Source organism: Hirundo rustica, chromosome Z (genome assembly GCF_015227805.2).
Source record: "Hirundo rustica isolate bHirRus1 chromosome Z, bHirRus1.pri.v3, whole genome shotgun sequence".
NCBI classification, from domain to species: domain Eukaryota; kingdom Metazoa; phylum Chordata; class Aves; order Passeriformes; family Hirundinidae; genus Hirundo; species Hirundo rustica.
Genome location: NC_053488.1, coordinates 79,063,015 through 79,087,633, shown reverse-complemented (window position 1 = coordinate 79,087,633; position 24,619 = coordinate 79,063,015). Strand labels below are relative to the sequence as shown.

Below are 24,619 nucleotides of genomic sequence, written 5' to 3'. Positions count from 1 at the left end.
TCAAAACTGCAGAAGATTTTTAGTTTCAAATTTTATGTTTGGTTAATGCATGACAGAAGGTATTGCAGGAACTTCTCCTTCTGAGAATTCTTTAATGTCTGACATAATTTGTGTATAATAATGGGGTGCACGACATGGAATGATTTCTAATTAGTGGTGAGCTGATTACTGCTCAGCCTCATACTGAATGGAAAAATGTGCACACAAAGGGTTTCCGAACACACCATGTGAGCATTCCAAAATGCTTAGCTGACACAGTGTTAAGGATGCTAGTCAGTCAGTGCTTAGCTTAACCTGCTTTGGTATAAAATCGATTGTAAAATGGCCACAACCTAAATCTCTACACACAGATTGTAATGCAAGCTACCCATTACGATCACCCAATCACAGTTTGTTTGCTGGGTTCTTTTGTTTGTTTGTAAATATTTTTTCACAATGCAGCAACACTCAATATAATTTTCCTGCTTTTTAAGAAGCACTGTGCATGTCAAATGCCAGCAGGCTCCATTGTGGAACTCAGACCGTATTGTGTCTGCGGCACTTTACATTAAGAATCAAGTTTTATTTTAATGCCTCTAGTGAATGAACCCTTCACTACAGGAAAAGTGGACTGGATCCAACCACAAGCATGTCTTGCTTGTCTTGCTTTGTAAGTATTTCCAGCAAAATATTCCACAGGTCCAATGGCTGCCAGAATCCTAAAAAAAGCAAAACATTCTTACATGTGACAAGGGAAAAAAAGAATAAAAATCTTTGAACACCAAAACCTACTGCTTGTAAAAATCCTGAAAAATAATTACATGGTTTGCTGATAGATCAGACTAGGAGGTGACTCTTCAACACCCCCAGCATGTGCCTTGCAAAACTGCCCATATCTAAAGACCAGCTCTCTAATTAGAGGAAAAGTGGAACTCAAGACTTTTGAACGGTTTTTCTCTGCAGGACAATCAACAGACTGAAGAATCAAATATATGTTTCAACAGATTGCACCAACCTGTGCCAGCAAGACAGAAGAACACTTGATTTTAAAAATCCAGATACTGACAGGCCACCTCAAAGCCCTGATTGCACAATGATCATTAGTACTGACCTAAAAACAAACCTACTGTCAGAAAATGAAAGGCTGCTTACATCACTCCATTTTAACTTTCTGCCTGCCTAGACAATGTCATTCTCCTATCTCCATCTACATTCGAGAGACAGTGCTGACTAGTTTCTCAGGAGTCTAGTTCAACCTTTTAATGAACTCATTTATGGAAAAGAAAATTAAAGAGAGATGTTTTATTTTGAGAGATGCTGGTGCACACAAGCAGTATGACATCACTGCATTTTAATTCACTTTTTTTTTTTTTTTTTTTTTTTTTTTAACCCCAGAAACAAGACCACTTCTTTCCAGCTGCTGCTTTGCCTGGTGTTCCCAAACTTGAGAATTTGGGTCTCTAAGCCTGTGAAAACACAGGCAGAGCACCTCAAAGGGTTATCTGTCATATCACATAGTTGCACTTGGTACCTCCTGCTGCAGAAAAGACATTTTTCACAGCCTCAGTGGGTGTCACCAGTGCTCAGTGTATAATGGTCACTATTAACAAGCCACTGGTTGCCAAGAGTTACCAAAGTGCATTATCTGAGATTATGTAGACCAGTGACATACAATAACACCAGGCTCAATTATGCTGCCTTGATCTGTGCACAGAGGATGCTTTATGACAGCAGAGTGTCCAAGGGTGATGTGGGCACACTGAGATGGGGAAGACAATGGGTCCCATGCTGCACAGAGCCACAGGGCTTTAAACAGCCAGCAACTACCACTAAAAATGAAAAAAGGGGAAAAAAAAGGCTCCTTCAATACACATCAGGGAAAATCATCTCTTAGGGAAATTACAAACCCTGCCTTTTATTTCTCACTTTCACCCCTTATGCAGAGGTGAAGAATAGCATCCCTCTACTTAGCAAATAAACAATGTACACTAAATGTCATTGAGTAACAATGATGACAACATAACAAACTGTAAGACTGCTGAATACGATTCTGTTTCACTGTAATTTTATTATATTCACTCTTGATCATACGGAAAATCAATTTCACTCCTCTGAGTGTAAAGAAGGAATGTAGCAAGGCAGAAATCATTTAGTTATTTACTGCATCTCTACTTAATAAAACAGTTTTCAGTCTCACTCACTATTTATTTATTTTGGTACATTCACAAGGCACTCAAAAATCACAAGTTGAGTTTTGTATCTTATAGTTGTAAAAACCAAATGTGTATTTTTGAGAAAAAACATGTTAGAAATATTAAAGGGACCAAAAGATGTAAAAATTTAATTTCCAGAGTTATGCTTTTAATGAAATTTCAGCAAAGAAAGCTATGCTTTGATGGAAAAGCCAGAAATTATCCAGAAAAAAGCATTTTTACTAGAACTTGCAAAGCAAGGTTAGACTCAGCTTTTACAACAGTGTTACCAACTGGTTTATGACTGCCACAGTTTCATGTAAGTTTTAATCTGTTACACAATAAAATTGTTTTTATTAAGTTTTCATGTTTGTTCTGATGCCGATAAGGTTATCTTCGAGAAAATGTTTTTGCCAGAGCTATGGACAAAGAGCTCTTTGATAGCCTGCACAAGTTGCTAGGCAATAGCTGAATGGTCATGATAAACTTCAGCTAAGCTGCTCTGAAGAAATGCTCGTGCATTTAATGCCCAGTGCTTTATGCTGGGGGCCTCACATCCAAATCAGCATTCCCCCAGCATTCGTAATTGCATGAATGAAGTGAGGAATTCTTTAGGGATACCACTCCTGCCCATGCTAGCAGAATATTTGCACAGTCCCTATGCAGTATTTTTAAGCTGAGACTCCCAAGTCAGATCAACAAACAGCTGATTTGTTTTAGGACTTCAGGAGGAAAAAAAAAAATCAATTATTTCTTACTATCTTCCCAGGTAAATTTACTATTGGAATAAATGCTGTTTTCCAGCTTATGATGTTTCCATTAGTCCGATAAAAGGATATCCAAACTTTATTAAGGTTTTGGGGGTTTTTTTGTAAAGAGTATATATTTGCTGTGCAATTTATGTTACCACACATGGAACTTTCCAGTATAATTTCTCAGAATTAAAACCTACTTATATACTGGTGCACTTCCCATGTACCAGTGCAAAATTTGCATAGCAGCCCAAACTGAAGAAGGATCAAGACCTTCAAAGGCTGGAGGAATCTTGGAGCCATGGTGATGCTTTCCTATTATGGTCCAAGAGCTTGCTCTTCATATTTGAGAAAAACTAACACTTCTATTCAAGGCAGCTGCAAATTCTGATGGTGAGAATTACTTTCCTAATTTCTCTGTCAAATAATGGATGGGCAGCCCAAAGAAAGGGAGGTACTTATAAGTACCCTCACAGTCTTTGAGGGAGGGAGGTACTTCGCTACACTACTGAAGGTAGCCAGAGGAATTAAAGTGCCTCAAACTGAGGAGCTAATGAGAGGATCAGAGACTTCTGTGTAGAAATTCAGATTTCAGCTGCTTCACTGCAGCAGGAGGACAGTCTGTGGCTACGAGTTTGGTAGGAAGTTAGCAAGAAAAGATTGTCCACAAGGACATCTGAGTTTGAAGGAAAACATCCTTATCTAAATTTTAGTAGCAGAACCCCTTTTGAGATATTTCTAGTATCCTTCTGAAGGCCATACTCTTGCTACACACTGCTATCCACTCCAGAGGTGCTCTTCTTTTAATCTATCAATCTCCAGGTAGCTGTCAGGAAATAACACTTCTCCCAGTTTTAACTTCTTCATAGGCAGAAAATAGATACACTTAATCACTGATATTGTTTTTTTTTTTCTAAAAGGGTGGTATTTCTTCCACATAAAGGTCCACAAGAGCACACAGAGAACAGACATACAGACATAGCGAAATCCAGATGTAGGGTGGAGCCAAACCTCTTGTTTGGAGAGAATTCCTCTCCCCGGTTTTGAAAAGCAAATCTGTTATTTATCATCAGAGTGCTCAGTTATCATTTAATTTTGGAGCTCACTGAGTATTCCTTCCAATGGGCCCTCGTCCTTCAGGAGGCATGGGGAAACTCGTGCTAGTGGAGGGAAAACCATGTTTTTACAAGAGAACAGGCTTGGTTGCACTGGTGCTACAGCAACAGCTCATTTTTTGCTCTAAAGGTGAGCAAGACCCGCAAGAGAACTCTTAGATTTTTTGCTTTGTGTGAGGAGGAAAAATGCATGCTCAGGGAAAGCTGAAGGTCAAGGCAGAGCTGCAGATTCCCAGTGGACCTGGGTGTTTCCACCAGTGGGTGTCAGATGGCAGACCTCCCCTTTATAATCCAGCAACAAATGTGCCTCTCAGAAATACTGTAAGAGGCACATGGAAGGACACAGAAACAACACATCTGGTGATGGGTGAGCTGAGTAATGCCAGCAGGTGTCCAGCAGAGAAAAAGTCTGACACCCCTCCTGTTACAGCCTGTGGGTGAATGCTATGCCCACTGGTGAAATGTGGGCTGGTATTACTGCATCTGTCTTTTTCACTAACCACTGCCATTGTTTTGGTACAGAGAGCAGTCTAGTGGTATTTCATAATCCCTGATATCACATAGCCTTTAAATCGATTTTGAGAGTAACAAATGTTGCGCCACCCTTATGTGACATCTCACAAACGCAAAGGTACGGTGGAGCTGCACCAGTGGAGGCAGAGCAGTGATGTGTGATCAGGAACACCCACATCACTGCAATTACACTAATAAACTGTCTGAAGGAAAAAAGCTTTTGCCATTTTAATTAATCATATTGCTTTAATTAATTTAATTGATTAATGCTTAAATGCAAAACTTCGGTTTGCAAGAATATGAGTTCCCTATTATTGCAGGAAATTTGGGAGAAATTTATTTTGGCAGCTGCTTGCAGAACAGTTAAGATTAAGGGATAAAACTATGATGGTGCTTGCTGGTTTGTTTGTTGAGAGAAGTGTCAGATGTACCTTTTTAATGGAACTTAATCCAATGTTTTGGTATAATTTAATAGGAGAATTATCATTACCTATCAGGAGAGTATATACTATCTGTGTGTTTCTTCTGTCTTCTATTTTAAGTTCTCACTCTTTTCCACTGCCTACTGAGAAACAAAAAAGCATTTTCCCTCCAAATGAAAAAGAAGTTATTTATACGATACAGTGAAAATGTCAAGGGATGAGAGAGTTTGGGGCAGACATCATCCTCTGTGTGGGCGGATGTTTCTCATTTGTGCCATCCTGTCATGTGGCTCCTGGAATGGGATGGAATGGTCAGACTGCCAGGAAAAAGCCATCACCCTTAACTCTTCTTTCTCTGAACAGAATTAAGCTGCTGCAGAGGGAAAACATGAAGCAAACGACAAAAGAGCATAGGATTTCTAACAGGGGTCATGTAAACCTAAGTCACTTTTGTTTAGAATGAAACAGAACCAAAATGAAAACTAGCAACCCCAAATAAAAACAGATCTAATAAAAGCAAATTTTAACTATTTCTTGAGTCTTTTTAACAAAATAAAAAAGTTAAAAACCTGAACTTTTACTCCTAAGCAGAACCTAAGAAGGCAAAGAGAACACCTTGGGCATGCTCAAAACCCCCTAAAAACTACTTAGCAAGACGAAACTTTAGAGCACCTCATTTTTGAACTAGTGGAGAGCTGCAGCTCTGTCTGGAGGGTGAGGCCAAGCCCTTGTGGCCACGTCAGCAGCTCAAAGCTCCTTCACACTCCAAGGTCACTGACCCACTCTCCCCATGCAGCGTTTCTTCTTCCCCAGCTTTGTGGGACAACTGCATCACTCCTTCATTTGCTTCTGAAAAGTTACATAAACTATTTCCTCTGATGAAATTCCCGGGGGGAAGTGGAAATAACTGTTCTGTTCACAGGGCTGAGGAAAATGCTGCGTTTAAAGTACCTTATTGGAAAGTCTGTGTTATTTTGATGGCATCAAAATGTTTTGGAAAGTTGATCTTGGCATCATGGATTTATTTGTGCTTAAAACAAAAAAATGCTCACAAGCTCAAAATTTTAAACTTCCTCCAAATATATTTATTTTTAACACTACCTTCCCAATCCTTCATTTGGGTTAAATAAGCATTAAACTGACCCAAAATCTTGTTTTCCCTCTCTGTTTTTTGACTAGGTAGGTAACACTACCCACCCCAAACTAGTATGTCTGATGGTTACTTTTACAAATTGAACACAACACCCCCCCCCCCACCAAGAACAACAGAACAACCCAAAACCCCCTAAAACAGAACAACCCAAAAAACCAAAAAAACTCTAAGACATTCTAACATCATTTCTTTCATTTTAGAAGCTGCTGTGTTTTCCAGACATCCTCCACCTACTTCTCCACACAAGTCTATGCACAACCTCCCTCCTTAATCCTACAATCTACTCTATTTGTGAAATTCAGTGTTACAGCACAGCTATGTGAGAGCCCTTTCCTGAAGTATTCCCTGATTTTTTTTAATCATTCCAAATATAAGCATCTGCACAAAGCCTGGATTCCTCGTTGGGTATTGCTGTGACATGCGAAGTGTGGGAGGAGGATTTTTCCAGACACTGAGTATAAAGTGAGCTATGCTGTGGAGCTGTACAGCGTGTCTAGACATCACCAGCATGTCAAAGCTAGTCACACACATGCTGTTCTGATGACATCACCCAGGGATGGGCGGGCTCCACTTTATCAATAACTAGGCCTGAAGTCTCCTTCTTGTGAAGTATTTTTCCTTTCTAAGAATGAAGGTGAAGTACAATTTAACTACACAAAATTACTATATTATGTCTTCATCTTATTATATAATGTATACTATTGATATATCATCCTTTCCCATATCTGAAAGTCAAGGTTTGTGCTCCACTGGAAGCCTCGGTCATGCTCTGGGCTAGTTATATCACCCTAGTCAGGTAATTTTTATAACCTGTTATTAAAAAAAAAAGCTGCTAGATTTTTAATCTGACCTTTCAAAACTGTCTGTTTTAACCTGGATCTATTCATTAACACACCTTTCGAACATGAATGTCTGTCTCAATTCTAGAAGACTAACAGAATGTACTTCAAGCTGTGTCTTTCAGACTTGTGAATAGCTCTACCTACCTGCACCATTAAGATCAGCAACTGTTCACATGTTTTTTTAGTATTCTTTGATTAATACATTTAGTAATTTATGGGATCATATTTTGTGCAGATTCAAATGTAAGGTTATGGAAATGCATCTAAACACAATTACCTTAAAACTACCTGAAAGTTAAGGACATTAACATCATAATGAAATAAACACAAAGTAGTGCCACAAAAAATTGCAATAGCTGGCAAAAGGCTAACAGTATTTTTTTATAATTCACTCAGGTAAGCTTCTACTATTTTTTTAACTCCTGAGGCATCTAAGTGGCTGATGCCAAGTCACACTGCAACTTGTGGGAAGAGAATTGAACCAGTAAAGTCCTGACTCAGTTAGGTGAGTGTTGCTCTTGAAGCTCCTCTCACTCACACTGAGAGGGAATGGTGAGAGGCCTTCTCAAAGAGCTAATAAACAGAAAAAAATAGTTAATAATAGATAGGTTTGCCCCCAGAGCAAGGAGGAGCTATTCCTGCCTGTGTATCTGTATCCCCTAGAGATTTCCACTTAATATCCCCAATAACCATAAAAGTCATAATCATCTGAACAGAAAATAGAAAAAACAACAGTTAAGCTCTAATCAGCTACAGTCAATCAACCTGAATTGTAGACACCAAGTATTAAGTACTTCAAACAAGATACTAGCAATCCATTCACAGAGCTAGGAAGAAAGAGCATACACAAATAAAGGTTTGGGGGAAAAATATAGTAAGACTGTATCTACCTGATGAAATTATGAGCTCACCTCCACCTACTTCATCTAAAAGCACCACAGAAGAAAGAAGACAATTCTATCATGAACCTAAAATTCAGTTAGATAAACATTAGTTTATAAAAGAGTGGAATATGTCTGAAATCACAAATAAAACACAAATTATTAATTTTCAGAACACAAACATGCTTTGCTCATTTAAGTTTTGTTTTTTATGCTGACTCCTCATTATTAAATGGAAGGAGCCCACACAGACAGGTGATGTGAGATCTGACCCTTGCAAGGTTGCAGCATGACAGTGAGGCAGCAAGTCTGGATCACTCCAAGAGTGTCAAACTTGCAGTGCTAATTAAATCTCACTGAAGATCACAGAGCTCTTCCAAATTTAAAGCTCAGAAATCCTTGTAAGACCTAAAACTCCCTCCTAGAGATAAAGGGAACATCTCATGATAGCTGCTTTTCTGCACAGTTACACCATGCTTTCAAAAAATCTTGCTCTCCACCAGCAAGAAGGTGCAACAACAGTACCAAACACAAATTTTGGTGAATGATTTGACTGACACAGTTCTGTTAAAATATTAAAAAAAAGAAAAGAAAAGAAAAGAAAAGAAAAGAAAAGAAAAGAAAAGAAAAGAAAAGAAAAGAAAAGAAAAGAAAAGAAAGAACAGCAAAGAAAAGAAAAGAAAAGAAAAGACAAAGAAAAGCAAAGAAAAGAACCAACGCACAGACCACGAGCAAAGAAAATACCTCCCCTCCCACAAGACACAAAAAATCCCCGCACTCGCCACGACCAAGCCCCCCCGAAAGAAAAAAAAGAAAGAAGAAGAAAAGAAAAAAGTGAGAAAATTTTCATACAGGACAAAATATGTGCAGAGAAACTTAATGTTGAGACAGTGAAATGGCAGCACAGTTTCTGCATGGTTGTCTTGGTTTGAGACAAGTTAGGAAGTTGACAAGTTAGGACAATGGTTCATCCTCTTCTTGGCTGCCTGAATGAAGCTTCCTGAGTTCCTGGACATGATGCTTTACGCCAAAGCTGCCACAATAACCTTGGGTCTTTACAGTTGATCACCACTTTTGAAAGGAACTGTGTAGCGGAGGCGCACAAGCTTTAACGTTTCCCTTTCCATTCCCAGTTTTCTGGAGATCCCACATTGGACAAAGCTTCCCCCCGTGAGTCACAGTAGGGACACAGCGGCCACAGAATGGGGCCGTTTCCCTTTTCAACCTCACAAACTCTTCCTTTGCCCACAAAACCAAGTCCCACTGTGGGGGAAACTCTGGTATTGCTTCCCAAGGGCGTCTTCTGTACCTGACCATCCTGGGAGGCAGCGGCAGTAGCCTGTGGTGGGATGGCACCCATCCGCGTGGCTGCAGTCACAGCGCTCAGCGCAGTCCAGGCCGTAGGTACCATCCTGTGGCAACAAAAAACAGAATAACCCAGAGATGATGTGGCATCTGGGAGTTAGAGGAGAGAAAAGTTATGGTCAGCCCAGCCTCAAAAAGCAACCACAGTTCTCTCACGAATCTCTAAGCTGATATTAATTTAAAATACTTGTGGTGTTTGGAACATGTCAGCATCCTACACTTTCATTCTTTCATTAAAGAGAGGAAGATAAAGAATGAATTATGTCCTCTTGAAAAATCATAGACTAAAGCAATTAAGTCTCCTTTCTGCATCAAACCCTGAGATCTCTGCTTATGGGTCAAATGGGTACCACACAGAGGCATAATTTTTAAGAAAACAAATGAAAACCATTAAGTTACAAGGTATCTTCAGTATGAGGTTCACTGCATAAATAACACAAACTATCACTTTCGATTAGAAACATTTCTCTTTTGATTAAAAACATTTCTCTCTGCACTACAACACATATTCTATCAAAAAGATAATATTTGGCTAGGGGACAGTGCACAAAACAAAACTTTTATTTTTACTTATGCACCATTTTTTGAACCAACAAGAGATTAAAATTACATGTGGAATCACCCTGTTGGTGTATTTTTTTTTTTCCCCATGGAAAACATCTAAACATTTGAATTTGCTTTTCCTGCTTCTTCCATAGAAGCTAGCACACAGATTTAAGGATAATTTCACACAAAAACAACCCAAGAAACTGAGAAGAGCTTATTCTTTACAACCTCCAAACAAGGCAAAGTATAACAGATCTTGAGTAAAAAGTGTAGAACCAAAATTTTTAAAAAAAGAGCCTGGAAAAAAGGCCAGTGTAATTTACAGTAATATTTCAGGGTTGCCCACAGCAAAGGCAAAAAAAGAAAATAAGCATGTCAGGTTTAAACCCCAATCACTTATATTCAAGACTAAAAATTGGTGTCAGTTACATTAAAAATCTGAATAAAACCTACATGAAAATTAATCTCATGTTCTTTGATGTTCAGGCATACATTCCAACCAAGTGCCACAGGATTTAGCTATTCAACTGCCAGTATTTAAAGTAGAACAAAATCTTACATTACTTCAGTGTAAGAAGCCTTTCGCTCATCTCAACAATACATTTTTATATACAGAAAATGAAAAGATTAAGCATTTCCTTTGCATATAATCAGATTTGCAATGAAAGGAAATCCTCAAATATGCTGTTGAAAAGCAGAATTTTTAGCTTGCTATGTACTTGGACTGAAGTCCAAACTGTTCAAATCTTGAACAACAATTTGATAATAATGTTCTGAAGTTACTGAAACAAATTGAAATACATTGGTTTAAATAAAGTCTCTGCTCAGACATGAAAAACATTTCAGACAGCTGCAAGTATTTGAGTTATTTTTTTATAAATGATTATATTTATTATTATTTGAATAAACAATTTCTGTTTATTCCCCTGCTCTGGAATTTTGAAGTAGAATTTGAAATAGGTAAATGCTTATGGACATTGTTTCATGCAGATGGAGAGAAGAAGAGGAAGAAAATGAGCTTGGGCATGCCTAATTATCGGACACAGAAATGCTTTTAAGCTTTATTTTACTAAGTTTGGGATAGGGATGCAACTGCTCTGGAACGATACATGTCTTTTTGAAATGTCAGTTTTGGAAAAGTTAATGCTTAATTTTTAAGGAGGGAGGTCTCATCACCCTTCAGAGTCAGGCACTAAGTGATAAACAAAGCTGCTTGAGGAAACAGAAAAATCAGTCTTCTGATGGAGCTGCATTGTTGGAAGCACTGCACATGTGGTACTGCCATCAGCTTTCCAGAACACAGTCAATCTTTTCTTTGCCAATTTACTCAATACAGGAGTGCTTCATCTTAAAGCCAAAAGCAAAGCCCCAAAAAATCACTCGAGTGTTCCTAGTGCAGTTCAGCAGAACAGATTTTCATTCAAAATGAGGTGATTTTCAGTTTTCTGTTGTAGTTCAGCTACTACCATCATGTCATTGCTCAGTAGAGCTCGTCCAAACGGAAAGAAACTTAATTGTGACATGGGAGGCAAATTTACAGGATGTGTATTCAGTTCAGGTGATTCCTTTGCAGTTATATCAAACCAACAACCTGCTCTGCAGATTTATTGCAGAAGTTAACAACAGAGAGAGGAAGGGAAAAGGAGAGTAGAAAGCAGTTTATTTTAATCATTAGGGGTTTTTAAAAAAATTCCCAGAAAATTGAAGTCCATCACTGAAAACACTGGACCCTGGAAAAACCCATATTCTAAAAAATATTTCTCTTTTTTTAGTGTATGAAATGTAATTGAAACCCAACGGTTACACAATAAAACAAATCCACTTGGAACTTTATGATTTAAAAACTTCTAAAATTATGTATTCGAATTTACGTATTTTATTTCCCCAAAGCTGCTGATTACAAGGTGGAACAAAACTGATAAGGAGCATGCCATTTTCCTCACAATGATTGCTGATTTTCTAAAGTCTGAGAGAGAGTAGATGTCAAAACCCCAGCAGAAAAGTAAAGACCTGTCATGGAACTGGGTGGTAAGAATAGCTTCTCACTTTTGACTGAGAAGAAATAAAAATTCTTTATTCATACTGTAACACAGATGTAATAAAAAAGTAATTAAGATTACATTATTTGATTTGGGGCATATTTTTGGTATTTTTCTCTCATTATTTATACTTAAAAGTAGCTGAACAGTACCAGTTTGGTAGCATTTGATGAAGAAATGCTAGAAGAATTGTTAGCATCTGTCCCTGACCCTGAACCCTCTTCTGCGCGCTCCAAAGGGACTCATCCCCACAGAGACAAAGATTGACAGATGCCCCTCCCAGCCCAATATTCTCCTACAAAAGGTTAAAATTCAGTGTAATTATTAAATTACCTGGCAAGGGAGTTCACATTTCTCTCCCCTCCATCCTGGGGCACAGGTACATGTTCCATCCAGAGCATTACAAGCCCCTCCATTAAGACACTGGCAGGTCAGGTTACAGCCCAGCCCCCATGTGCCACTGGGGCAATTTATGGAGCAATCCACACCATGCCAACCTGCCAAAAAAAGCCAGGGATTAAAGTCAGAAATTAATCAGATTTTCCCCTATTCCTCTCAGAGGATGCTTGCCTCTTCCTGCCATGGGGCAGGTCTCTGAGATGGGCAATACTGGGGTAAAATTCACTGCAGGATTTATTGGCAACTTCAGCTGAGGGCTTGTCCAGGTTGGAACAAAAGTGTTCAAGGGCACCTTGTAACATCTGTGCACAGCACATATCTGCAGATGGGTGCCAATAAGCAAAAGTGACCGATGGAAGATCTGAAATGGAAATACAGACACTGACATTTCACTGAGAAGCTCTAAACTACACTGAGAGTGTTAAGGGGTAGCCTGAAAATAATTAGGAATATTTTCCCAAGGCTCAAGTTGCTGTTTTCATAATTGTTCCACCAGCATTCAACTGAGCCAGTCCTGTACTTTAACAGATATCTAACAGAAAAAAAGAAAAAAAGAGAAAACATAAAAGCGTTGCATGGACTGCATTCTCATAGGAAACACAGAAGACATTTCAGATGATTTTTGTACTTCTCTCCAAATACTAAAAAGAAATGCAACAGAAAATAGCTCTAAAATGCATCATTCATCACTGATCATGCCTGATAGCAATGGTTTGCAGACTGGATAGACTGGGATGTGAATTGATTTTTTAAAATTTGATCATCCATCAGATTCAAGAGGAATAGTGTGAGGCAGTCAGTCACATCACCACCAGTGACACAGGCCAAGTTTCTAATTTTGTACCTTGTTTACAGTAAGTGGAGGGAAAAATAATTCTGCACTGAGACTGATCAATGGGCTATGCAAACACATGCACAGAAATCAGACTGCCTTGTGCTTCATTGATAACTTCAAATGTAGGGGTCATTTTAGGAAAAAATGTATTTTTTGTAATTTGGCTAGGAAGTTGAGATACTTTCCACAACTGTCTTCCCAGGATTTAAAATCTTCCTTTGTTCACATGTCAAGTATGTCAGTTCAGCTTAATTTTACTTTTTGCTGTCCTTTTTCATTGTAGTATGATTTAAAATTGCAAGAGGTACAGGAAGGTAGGATTCTGCATTGCCCAAGGAATATTTTTCTCCTCATGACCTAGCTACTTTGCAGTATTTACCGCAACTGGGTTAAATTAGTCCCACTGTCTCTGGAAAGATTTAAAGTTCCACATTTGCCGCACAACTGATTTAACAGTGTCAATCCCTGAAAAATTTAGTAGCTATTTGTCTAGCAAACTCTATTTAGATGGGATATTGGGAAGGAATTGTTCCCTGGGAGGCTGTGGCTGCCCCTGGATCCCTGGCAGTGTCCAAGACCAGGCTGGACACTGGGGCCTGGGACACCCTGGAACAGTGGAAGGTGTCCCTGCTCATGGCAGGGGGTGGAACAAAATGATCTTTAAGGTCCCTCCCAACCCAAACTAAATCCTAAAATCCTAAACCCAATTCCTCCAAAATCCTTGGTACAAATAAACCCCTCGAACACTCGTGTCTTTTCTGTGTCAGCAAGTCAGGCATTAGATTATTCCTGGTCAGGGTCTGTGTGTGTGTGGCTGACAAAATTTTGGCCTGCACACAGATGCAGACAGAAAAATTTTCCCCTATTTACACATTATTAGCAAACAAAGAAATTATTATTCATTGGTTTTAAATTACATAATTCTCTTTCATTATGTAGCATTCTATCCTCTACTGGTAATTGATTCCTCACTTTTCAGGCTAATTAGTTTGTATTTTTTACTCCTTTTATTATCTTTTCTCCAGCTAAGGAGTTTCCAACACATATATATGGAGTCTCTGTTATCTTGTCTTCTTCATCTTCTGGTTTCTGCAAAATGTCTTTGTAGCCCATAAATTCTACAGTTCTTGTATTCATTATGAACAACACATCTCTATCTCCCTCCCCCAGGCTTTTTTCGTTGAAGCGTATCAAAGTTAGCTAAGGAAAACTTGAAGTTTCAGTAACTTTTCCCAAGCTGTATTCCAACAATAGCTGCTTACGAAAACTTTGCTAAATTGTGGCTAAAAGTGATTCAAAACCAACACACTGCTTATAGTCAACGTACCGGTTATGATTAATTAAAAACAAATTATTAAAAGTTAATGAAAACAATTAATTTTAAAATAGAAAAGTTATGTAATTTCCAACAAAACCATTCTGGGATTCTGTATGATTTTAATTAAGGAATGCTGACATCAGATAAAGGGTACACCCCACAGACCTCCTGAGAGAGCAGAGAACATGTTTTCTTCCCCGAGAACATCTTTTCCTTGTTTTCACCTCCCAGAACAGCAGAAGCATCAAGTGTCTGCTTCTCATTAAGTTTCCTCTTCTCTGCTTCAAAAACTCAATTTCATTTTATGGTTACAGAAAAATAAAATCCATCTGAGGAGACACTTACCTGCTTTGCAGGCACATGAGCCATCCACAGGTGAACAGGTGGCCCCATTTTTGCAGCTGCATACAGAAGAGCAGTTTACTCCATATGTTCCAGGGAGACAAGGGCTACCACAAGAAGCACCCTGAATTATATATAAAAAAAATAGAGTCTAAAAACCATCTGAGGAGGCTCAGACAATACAACTGACTCAAGTGATACAAAAGCTAGAAAAAATACAGCTCAAGCATGTCCTAGGCTCTCACTAAATTATCTTTAATTTAGGGCAGAGGGACACCTTAATGCTTTTGATGTGTTTTAAAGTCTTTTTAAGTAAGTATTACTTTTCTATGATTTGCTGTGAGAGCTCAGGTCACATAGCACCTGGTTATATGAATAGACGGTAATAAAGAGACTCTTTATGAAACCAAAACACAGTTGTAAAGCAGCTAAAGAAAGCAGTGTAATGGTAGCTTATGTGGAAATCTAAAATATTTTTAAGTGCTAATTTGGCTGACGTTTCCAGTTATTACTTTTACAAGAACAGTCATATTGTAAAACGTTAGATTAGCATCCAAAGCACATGTAACAGCAAACATGTATAAAAGTTGCAGAATAATCTGTCCTGAAGTATAAAAGAAATTATTTTGGCTGAAGTTTCTATGGATGGAGTGTGAAGAGTTGATGACTGAAACCCATCATTCCTTCCTTTACTTACACCTCAACAGCACACCCTCATTCTTACCAACATCTTATAAAGCAAGCAACTTCTCCTTCTAAAAATGTCTTCATTTCAGCACTGAGAACCTATCAGAAATGTTGAGTTTTCAGGGTCCAACAGCACAAGCAGTGCTACCCAAACACCCTCACTTCTCTTTCACTGTGGTGGAGAAAGGACAAGGTGGCACCCTGAAGAATTTGTTGCACAACTGGGGCTGAAAACTGTGAAACTGTGAAAATGAGACCTCTTTTACCTTAAATCCAGGGGCACAGGTGCACTTCCCAGTGACGCTGTCACAGTCAGCCCCGTTCTGGCAGCTGCAGATCTGCTGACATGACTCCCCATAGAAGCCTGGGGAACACGTCTCGTTGCAGTACAGCCCAGACCAGCCTGGCTTGCAGGAGCATTCCCCAGACATGGGGTGACAGCTGTCATGGGTGGGGGATGAAAGGTGAATTCAGTAATTCAGGATTAAACATGGCATAAATATTATTTTCTTTCCACAGGGAAAAAAAAAGAAAGGAAAAAAAAAAGAAAAAAAAAAAAGAAAGGAAAAGCTGTTGCAGATGGGTTGTGTGAAGGGTCTTGTGTGAGGTTATTTTACTTCCCGGAACACAATTTGGTGTATTTATATAAAAATACATGGCAGTCAAGATAGGAAATGTAACATTATACAACATACAGACATTTTGGGAGGACATGGAAAGAAATGAAGGGGTATCATTTTTCTGTCTCTATCTGAACAGAAACCTTGCTGAAACACAGTTTTTACCATAAATATAGATATCCTCAGATACAAATATTAAGAGTTTGAAACCATTAAATTCCCACACCTTTGCTGTTACATTCCTACTCTAACAGGATCATTTCTCTAACACTGCAGAAGCTCAGCAGCATATTGTCTGAGAAACATGATGAAGAAAAATAGCATGGCATCCTACACAAAATAACAACACGGCACCCCATCAGCAAAGCAAGAACATTCTTTTCATTAGATTAGTTTGGAAGAGGACAACTGAAATCTTTCAGGGCATGGTACAAAATCATCAGCACTGGGCAGAAGCCAGCTATAGCATGACAGCAGTGACCTTTTGGGGAATATCTCCCCTCTCTGCTGGCCATACCTGGTGGCAGAGCAGCTGCCTCTATACCTGGAACAGCAGTTTCACTGAAGGGCCATGCAGGCAGCTGCTGCCTCTTAACAAATGGACATCATCAGCTGTTCAAATATATATAGGCTGGGAGAGAGGACACAATGGGGTGCTCTGTAGCACTCTGGCAGACAAAGCATTTGCTTAATTCTCACCAAAGGAAAGCCTTAGTATCCAAACCCAATATATTTACAAAGGCAAGACTGTTTGGAGATATTTTCCTCCCAATGATGGAAGTGAAGCTCCTTTAAGAGTGCTGGAAGGACAAAAAACAAAACAAAACAAACCAACCAAACAAACAAAAGGTACGTTCCTACAGACAAATTAAATGACCCATGACAAGACCCTGATTTTGGCAAGACTTGCTGACTTTGTGTGTGGGGGTGTATTGGAAGTTTGAGTATTTTTCGGATCATTTGAAAGTCTGAAAAAGTACCTGCTGCACTTTCAGGTGCTGAACATTGCAACAGTAATCTTTGAAAGAGCTGTAGTGTTAATATGGGAACACAACTTTAATTGCAACTGCTCTTGGACTTGAGGGCTGCTCTTGTCCAAGTTAGAGTTTAAAATTGCTGAAAACAACCACAGCTAATCAGGGATTGTGAAAGTTGGATGGATTGTGAAAGTTGGAATGCCACTACATATTCTGCTTTCTACATATTTAATGCACATGCTATGGCACCATAAACATTTGTGGAACTTCAGGATATTTAAATACCTGAGTTAACATAAAGTGAGAGGAAAGGCATTTTCATGCAGAAATGGTTCAAAACTCATGGTGCTCATACTGAACAGCCCTATTTGTTAGTTATGTGCGTACCTGCCATGAAACAAGATGAAATGGAACTATTTTCATATAAAACACAGGCAAATTGTGAAGGCACATGATAAAGCAAGACAATCAGGTTTTTCTCCTGTCCTAAATTCCTGTAAGACCCCAAGTTCTCATCAGTGGAAGAATACAGAACAGGGAAAATTTAAAAAAAAAAAAAAATTCTATCCACAACTAGATAGTCATTAGGATAAGAATCAGAATATATTCATAACATAAATTCAGTAGCACTGGCACTTTAAGACATAAATCCCAGTGTTCACAGAATCCTATAAATTCCGGATTGGAACTGCGGTTTGTTGCTAAGGTTTGGTTTTGTTTTTTTTTTTCCCCCTTGCAGGAGAGGGGGAGCTCACACGCATGAGGAAGCACTGGATATGAGGCAGAGGCATTGATATTCTGTGCCCCCCAGTGAATGTCACTGAGGCGTCCTTGCACATGTATTGATAGAAGCCGAAATTAGTATTCTGTGATTTGTAATTAGATGTAGGAAGCCAAAGCACTTCTGGAGGTTTTTGATGGGTTTTCATGCAGTTATCTTAATTGGCAATAATGCTTAAATATTAAGGTAGGGAAATAAAGAGATGCTGAGAGATACTGGCAGTATATCCTCTTTTATTCCTGGTTGTCTGTTCACACTTGATGGAAACGCAACCCTACTCTACAGAGACAAAAAAAACCTACTTGTGGGTAGTTCATATTGTATAGTTGAAGGACTTAGATGAAAGAAATTATTTTTATAACCTTCATTTACATGTTTTGCTTTTAAAATATCCAACCAAATTGTGTAGCACCCTAAAAAATAAACATACCTATGAATAAATACATAATTTCCATGAACAGCTCTTGCACCTGTACATTCAAGCCCATTAGAAAAATGGAAAATTAAATAGCCCGAATCTTTACTTTAAAAACACAGCCAAACTACATTAATCAATCATGTTTCCATTGAAGTCCACCAATAAAACTGCAATCAATCCTACACAGGTATCTCAGACAGGGCATGATACAAGGAAAAACCCCCACTAGTGCCCATGTCATGAATAAATCTTAATTGCAGGCTGAACTGCACAAAGAGTGTTGGTACAAGAAGGTTTTTACCTGCTGCTGTCCTCTGGGCCCCTCAAACAGATTAAAATCTCTCAAGTATAGCTATTTTTATGGTCTACAAGGCATTTACTAAAGGCTGCTGGTACAACCAAGAGCAAGGAAGGGCTTGCTTTTCATCTCCAGGAGCTGCCATCGACCAACAGCAGCAGTAAAATCCCTACAGCTTAGCCTACCCAAAATGCAAACGAATTATTATCAGAGCTGTTTGGATGCAATTTTTTGTCAATCATAAAATAGTAATAAAGGCAAAGAATGTGCGTTTTTCAACTATGTATGAGGAGAAATATGTGAAGAAAACTACTAAAAACATAGTTGTATTCTGGAACTTATGTACGCTTTCTTTAGAGCAGTACTTTTGGAGCTAAGTTTTTTTGTTTGGGTTTTTTTTGTTTGTTTGGTTGGTTGGCTGGTTGGTTTTTTTTAATTAACCTTTAGTTCATTACAGTATTGATTAATACAAATAACCTAGAGCTCTAAGCCTATCAAAGCTCCTCTTTGAGGATATCTAAACCAGTGATCACACCCAGATGAAAAAAGCTTTTATGGTATCAAGGGTCCCCAAAACAGAACACCAGACCTACAGACACATAAAATTTACTTGGAAGAAGGAATTCCACCCCCTTTTTTTTTTTTTTTTTTTTTTTTTTTTTTTTTTGTGCCCTGGGATTACTTTGCTGCTAAATGAATCAGTGCTATGAAGAGCCACATACTACAGCCAGGCCAAGCAGTGCTTGTGGCAGGCAAGAGAGGGTTGAGGGCATTCCCTGACATGATTAAAGAGTTGCTTCGTGGCAAGAGGTGAGGACAACTAGACACAACTAGCTTCTAAGAAGATTCTCAAAAGCCTCAAGTGCCCACAGGGAGTTTTGTTTTCTGCATCATTACCCTGATTCCTGCTATTTATGGTCTTGGTCACTTCCTGACCCAAGGGGAAAGAACTTACATATATGTAAAATACACTTGTGAAGCAATGAAAATACTTGTTTTTCTCACACGTCATGATGCTCTGGCAAATATGCTCCAGCACTTTCAGGGCTGTTAAGTACCTTAGGATTTGTAATTCAGGGGGGGAAATGTCCCAAAAAAATACCAGCCAAATGCTCTTGTTTACTTGTGAACATTTGTGATCTGATTTGACCACAAGCGGTCTCTTCCATTGGTATAAATGAAGTAACAGCTGTGTGGAACATGAATCAGAAGTAATCCCTGTAATATTAGAAATGGTATACAGTGCAATGCATTCCTGTCAAATCAGGACTGTTGCAACAGTCTGCAGACAGGTTTTCAGGGAAGTAGCTAACTATAATTCATAACACAACAGTATTTGGTGCGCTAGCCTAATCTGAGAGCTGAAGGGCTCTGCATTATTGTGCCATTTATTCCTGAACACTCTGCCCAAATAATAATTTGCTTGATTTTACATCAAAACAACTCTTGTATGTTTTTCAGGGCAAATAGGATGAGCAGAAGCACAAGTACACAACTGTAAAAGTATATGACTGGAAGGGGAAAAGTTTGTCAACAAAAGGTATGTGGGACAACTCTGACAAACCACAAAATAATTTTTCACAGAGAATTAACAAAGTAGCTATTTCCATGCATAGATTTAACATCACTGCTAAATTCTGAGTCAAGGATTTTGTCTATGAGAAAGAGTGCATCTTATTTTAACATACAGCAGCACTCTATGTGACACTCAGTAGTTCCTGTAAATTCCCCTGACAGCTACTTTCAACAGCAAAAAATCAGACTGTGCTCACAAACCTTCTCCAAGGTACTGTTATTAGTAATTCAGTGTAAGTGAATGCACAATGACCACAATATCTAATCAGAAAAACTGTTTTGTAACAAGAGAAAGCTGTCAACAATTGTTCTATAAATATGCTGCCTCGCCTCAACTGACATCCAACATCCCTCCCTCACAGCTGAAACTCTGTCTCCAAATAACTAGCTTTTATATTTTCATAACAATATGTTCAAATGCTATCAAAATCCACAAAACACTCAAAAAATAAGGTTCATAACTTCCTGAATAAGGAGAGATGTGTAAAAGCTAAGCTAATGGGGAAAAAAAATTCATTTGATTTCCAGGGATTGGATTTTACCTGCTCACTCAAAAAAGCACTTAAATGGAAAAAAACATTTTTAAACCCAGATTTACAATAGGTAAGGCTTTTGAAATTTTGTACTAAAACAGTCACCCACAGAAATTCTTATATACAGATAGAGACTGAGGGAGAGAAATGTCCAAGCTTTTCATGCCCAACTCAGAATTTACACATCCATTGCTTTCAATTCAGTTATTTCTCATCTACAGTAAACCAGAGTATGTGAGACAGCCCATGTGTACTGACTTTATGCAGTGAATATAATGATTTATACAGGTGGCAAACACAGATAAAGGTCACACTTTGTCTTAATATTTATTTCATGGGTCAGAGACCAAACACAGCAGTGAATACTATGATCAAATATGCTTACAAGTTAAAATTCAAAGTGTCTTTTTGGTTGGTGTTTTCTCATTGTGGTCAGGGAACATGAAATAAGGTTTATAGCTTCTTCAGTTTGCATAAAAGTATTAGAAAAAATTGGGAAATACCCCTTTTCAATGTATATTTGGATTTCTGTGTTCTATTTTGGAAAAACAAAGCAAGGTAGAAGGTGCAAAGCCTACCTCCAGGTGTTGGGCATGTGGCAGGGACAGTTTTTATCACACTTGAGGCCATAAATTCCTTCAGGGCAGAGCCTGGTTTCACAGTGCTGCCCTGTGTACCCTGGCTCACAGAGGCATGCACCACTGATGTGGTAGCACTTCCCACCATTCACACACTTGCAGGTCTCTGCACAATGCAGCCCATAGCTCCCCACGGGGCACTCATCCTGGCACCTGTGGGGTAAAAGAAAACCCAATAAACAAACAAAAAGTGGCTGTATTTCCCATAAATGGCAGCTTTTGGAGGTTTAAAGGAAATATGGTTTATGAGGAATGTCTTCTACTGGTCCAAAACACCACTTAAATAAGAGCAAAAATGTGGGTAACTTGGAAAAACCTTCAGGAGATCCAACATCTGTTTTTTCTGACAGATGAAAATCACTAAAAACTTGAGTTTAACACACATGGCGAAGTAGCAGTGATTTTTGTTGCTGCTAAAGGAAAATATACCTTAAGAAAGAGACTTCTTCACCAAGCTTTTCCTCTCTCATTCACAGAGTTTTGAGAAGATAGACACTTTAGCCAAGAGATTTATTTCCTTATTTTGTAATAGAGGGAACATATTGTTTAATCTAAAGATCAGTCTGTATCTTTAGCCTGACTATTAGAAAATAAAACTTCAGTATCTTGCTTCTCAAATTTGCAACTCATTAACTGATGATTTTCTGGATCACTAGCAATTTCATTTGGCTATGTCTTATGAGTTTGATGTTTTCAGCTCTGCCTTTCCTGTGGTCTACAAAGGAATTGTTAAATTCTGAATGCCAGTCACATAAAAAAATTGTAAAGAGATCATGTAAAAAGATTGTAAAAAAATACTGCTTGATAATATAACACATTATTAATAGTTTTGGGGGTTTTTTCCTGTTTTTCTTATAAATTTGACTTTTTTGTTTTGGTTTATTTTCTGGTATGAATAGTGGTTCATTACATGTGAATTTCACAGACACATGATGCAAGGCACTGCAAAATGTAACAGAAATTAGCAGAGCCCTTTGACTGAAGTAAAATGGGACATTTTTGTTTCATACTTCTGCAGTTTTTTTCTCAATCTGATGCTGCCGTCCAGAAGTTTCAAGGTAGTTGTAATTCTGTCCTAACTGAAGTCACTGATAAAATCGTCTTTTCTCCTGAGGTGTAGCATAATAATAGGGCTAATAGCATAATAATAGAGCTAATTAGCCTGTATCAATGTTTCCTGAACAAGTTAAACAAAGCTGTGAAAGAATTTTCTTCAAATGGCAACCAGGAATCCCAGCCAAACTAGACAAAATTTTACCTTGAATTTTTTTTTTTTTCTTTTAATTTAACTTGCAAAAACAATCTCTTTGGAAGGTGGTGAGTATGGACTACCTCAGACAGTGCCCACACAGTTCTCTGATATGAAATAAAGATCAAGTCTACAACCTTGTCACTGACTTCTTACTGCCCTTGGAACCATCTCGAAAAATGAAAGAATTGAAAATATAGCCTCTTTTGCAGGAAAAGAGGGAGGCTGAGATTTGCAAAAGTGATCAAAATACTGCAAACTGTAAGGCATTTCAGATGAAAGTCCAATTTAAATTATTACAGTGCGAAAATTTTAATTACTTTTAGAAACACCACTGTAGAGCAGTGCGTAGACGCTTGTGTGGTTACTTCCTTTGGTTTTCCCTGGAGCCCATCTACATCTGCCTAAAGGCATCTACTACCTTCTGCACTGTTTCTTCACAGACACAAATACAACTCTGGCATGCAAATGGCTCTGGACTAATTTTTTCTCTTCTTGAGGTCTTTCTCCACATTATGTGTGGCAGAGCACTTCCCATGTCCTGTGAACACTCATGTAGGGAATGCGTATGGTTTCAATACCCACAGCTGCTGGCAGAGATCCTCTGGATTGACCCCAGCGATCAGGCTGCTGCTGACTCCTGTAAATGAGTTGTGTACTGCTTAAAATACATGCAGGAAAACTTTCTTTCATTGCTTTCCACTGCCTTCAAAAATGATGCTTCAGTCTACTATCTTTCCAATCTGCCAAAACAGACTTACAGCCATCAGAAAATGAAATGTTTCATTTCATTTGAGTGGAGCAATTTTAGGAGACAACTCTCCAGCCTGCAGCCTTTGAATAGAGATTGAACGAGCTTCCTTTGCTGCTATGAGTGCCAGACATCTGCACAAACCCACGAGCCTCCCTCCTCACCCCCCCACCATAGCCCACGTTGTACCGTTCTGCAAGACATTCCAAGTGAGAAAGACTCACAAGAAGTGCCAGAGCACAGTACGAAACCCAGCACTTCTAATCATACCTCAGATACTTCCATTGTGTTCTCTATCAGCTACTTTAGCTCCTCTATTGTAGCAGAGCCCTTCAGGCTCAGCAGCCTGGGTTTTCCTTACCGTTCCCCTGCGTAGCCTGGGCTGCAGTGGCAGTGACCCGTCGCCGAGTCACAGGTGCCTCCGTTGTGGCACTGGCACTCCTGGGAGCAGTTCTTCCCATAACGACCCTCAGGACAAGGCTGACCACAGACCATTCCCTGTGAGTGCAGAAGAGAAATCTTAGAGTTGGGACTGCAGCTTGAATGGACAAAGAAGAAATGAGGGAAGATCAAGGAGACCCTGTATTACTCTCCCAGGGCTGATCTTAGAAATACTAGACCCTGCTCGAGCTTTAAACATGGGGCATGTTTCAGCACTGGAGGAATAATTTTCTAGGATTTCCATGCTGGAAGTAAAAGTCCATGAAAAACACTCTCTAAAAGCACCTGTGAAAACACTTACACATATAAAACTAACTCATGTCAAGTTCTTCCCAATTTATTTATCAGGAGTACTATATATCAGTATACCCAGGAATGCCCTCCAATGAATATAGGTGTAAGAATCAGCAGCTGCTCTAATGTCCCAATTATTCTACTTTATGGTAAGTTGGGTTTTTTGTCTGATGAATGAAAAAGCTGTTCGCAATTTCACTTAAAACAGCACATCCTAAAAGCTTAAGTAGAATGATTGCTCCTTTCAATGGGTTTTGTATTTCTGCACTGCCTTTTACATCCTGGGAATTAATCACACCTGGGTGGTGAGAGAAACATCAGAACATAAGACTTTTCAGAAGGCATTTCAAGAAAAAAGTATTTACAGGCATTTCACTAGACAAAAGACAGGTATTTCATCTAATATAAGACACTGCAGAGTTTGCACCTGGCTATTTTAAACCTCCCTTATAGGAAAAGCAAGGAAAAAAAAGATTACACTGAAAAAATAGTGTTTCACAGAACTGGAAGTTCTAAAATTAAAACTTTGACTAATGTTCTATTCCAAGTAATTATTTAAATATAAGGTCTAAATAGACATGTATTAATTAGCACACATACTAGTATAAAATTTTCCTTACTGCTTCATGTGCTGTATCTCATTTTTAGTAGCTGTGTTTAGGCA

At 38.6% G+C, this 24,619-nt stretch overlaps 1 protein-coding gene across 2 annotated transcripts in view; it reads right to left on the bottom strand.

Moving 5' to 3' along the window:
* MEGF10 (multiple EGF like domains 10) overlaps positions 1-24,619 on the bottom strand; it is an 82,681-nt gene that overhangs the window by 17,409 nt on the left and 40,653 nt on the right. Inside the window, exons 6-12 of one of the 2 annotated variants that reach the window (XM_040089825.1) lie at positions 23,582-23,718; positions 23,055-23,109; positions 21,161-21,373; positions 15,647-15,821; positions 14,697-14,817; positions 12,133-12,296; positions 9,159-9,261 (exon numbers count right to left, since the gene is read on the bottom strand). In XM_040089825.1, the coding sequence (XP_039945759.1) occupies positions 9,159-9,261; positions 12,133-12,296; positions 14,697-14,817; positions 15,647-15,821; positions 21,161-21,373; positions 23,055-23,109; positions 23,582-23,718 (968 nt within the window). The remainder of the gene's footprint in view (positions 1-9,158; positions 9,262-12,132; positions 12,297-14,696; positions 14,818-15,646; positions 15,822-21,160; positions 21,374-23,054; positions 23,110-23,581; positions 23,719-24,619) is intronic. The other variant, XM_040089824.1, reaches the window with a different exon arrangement.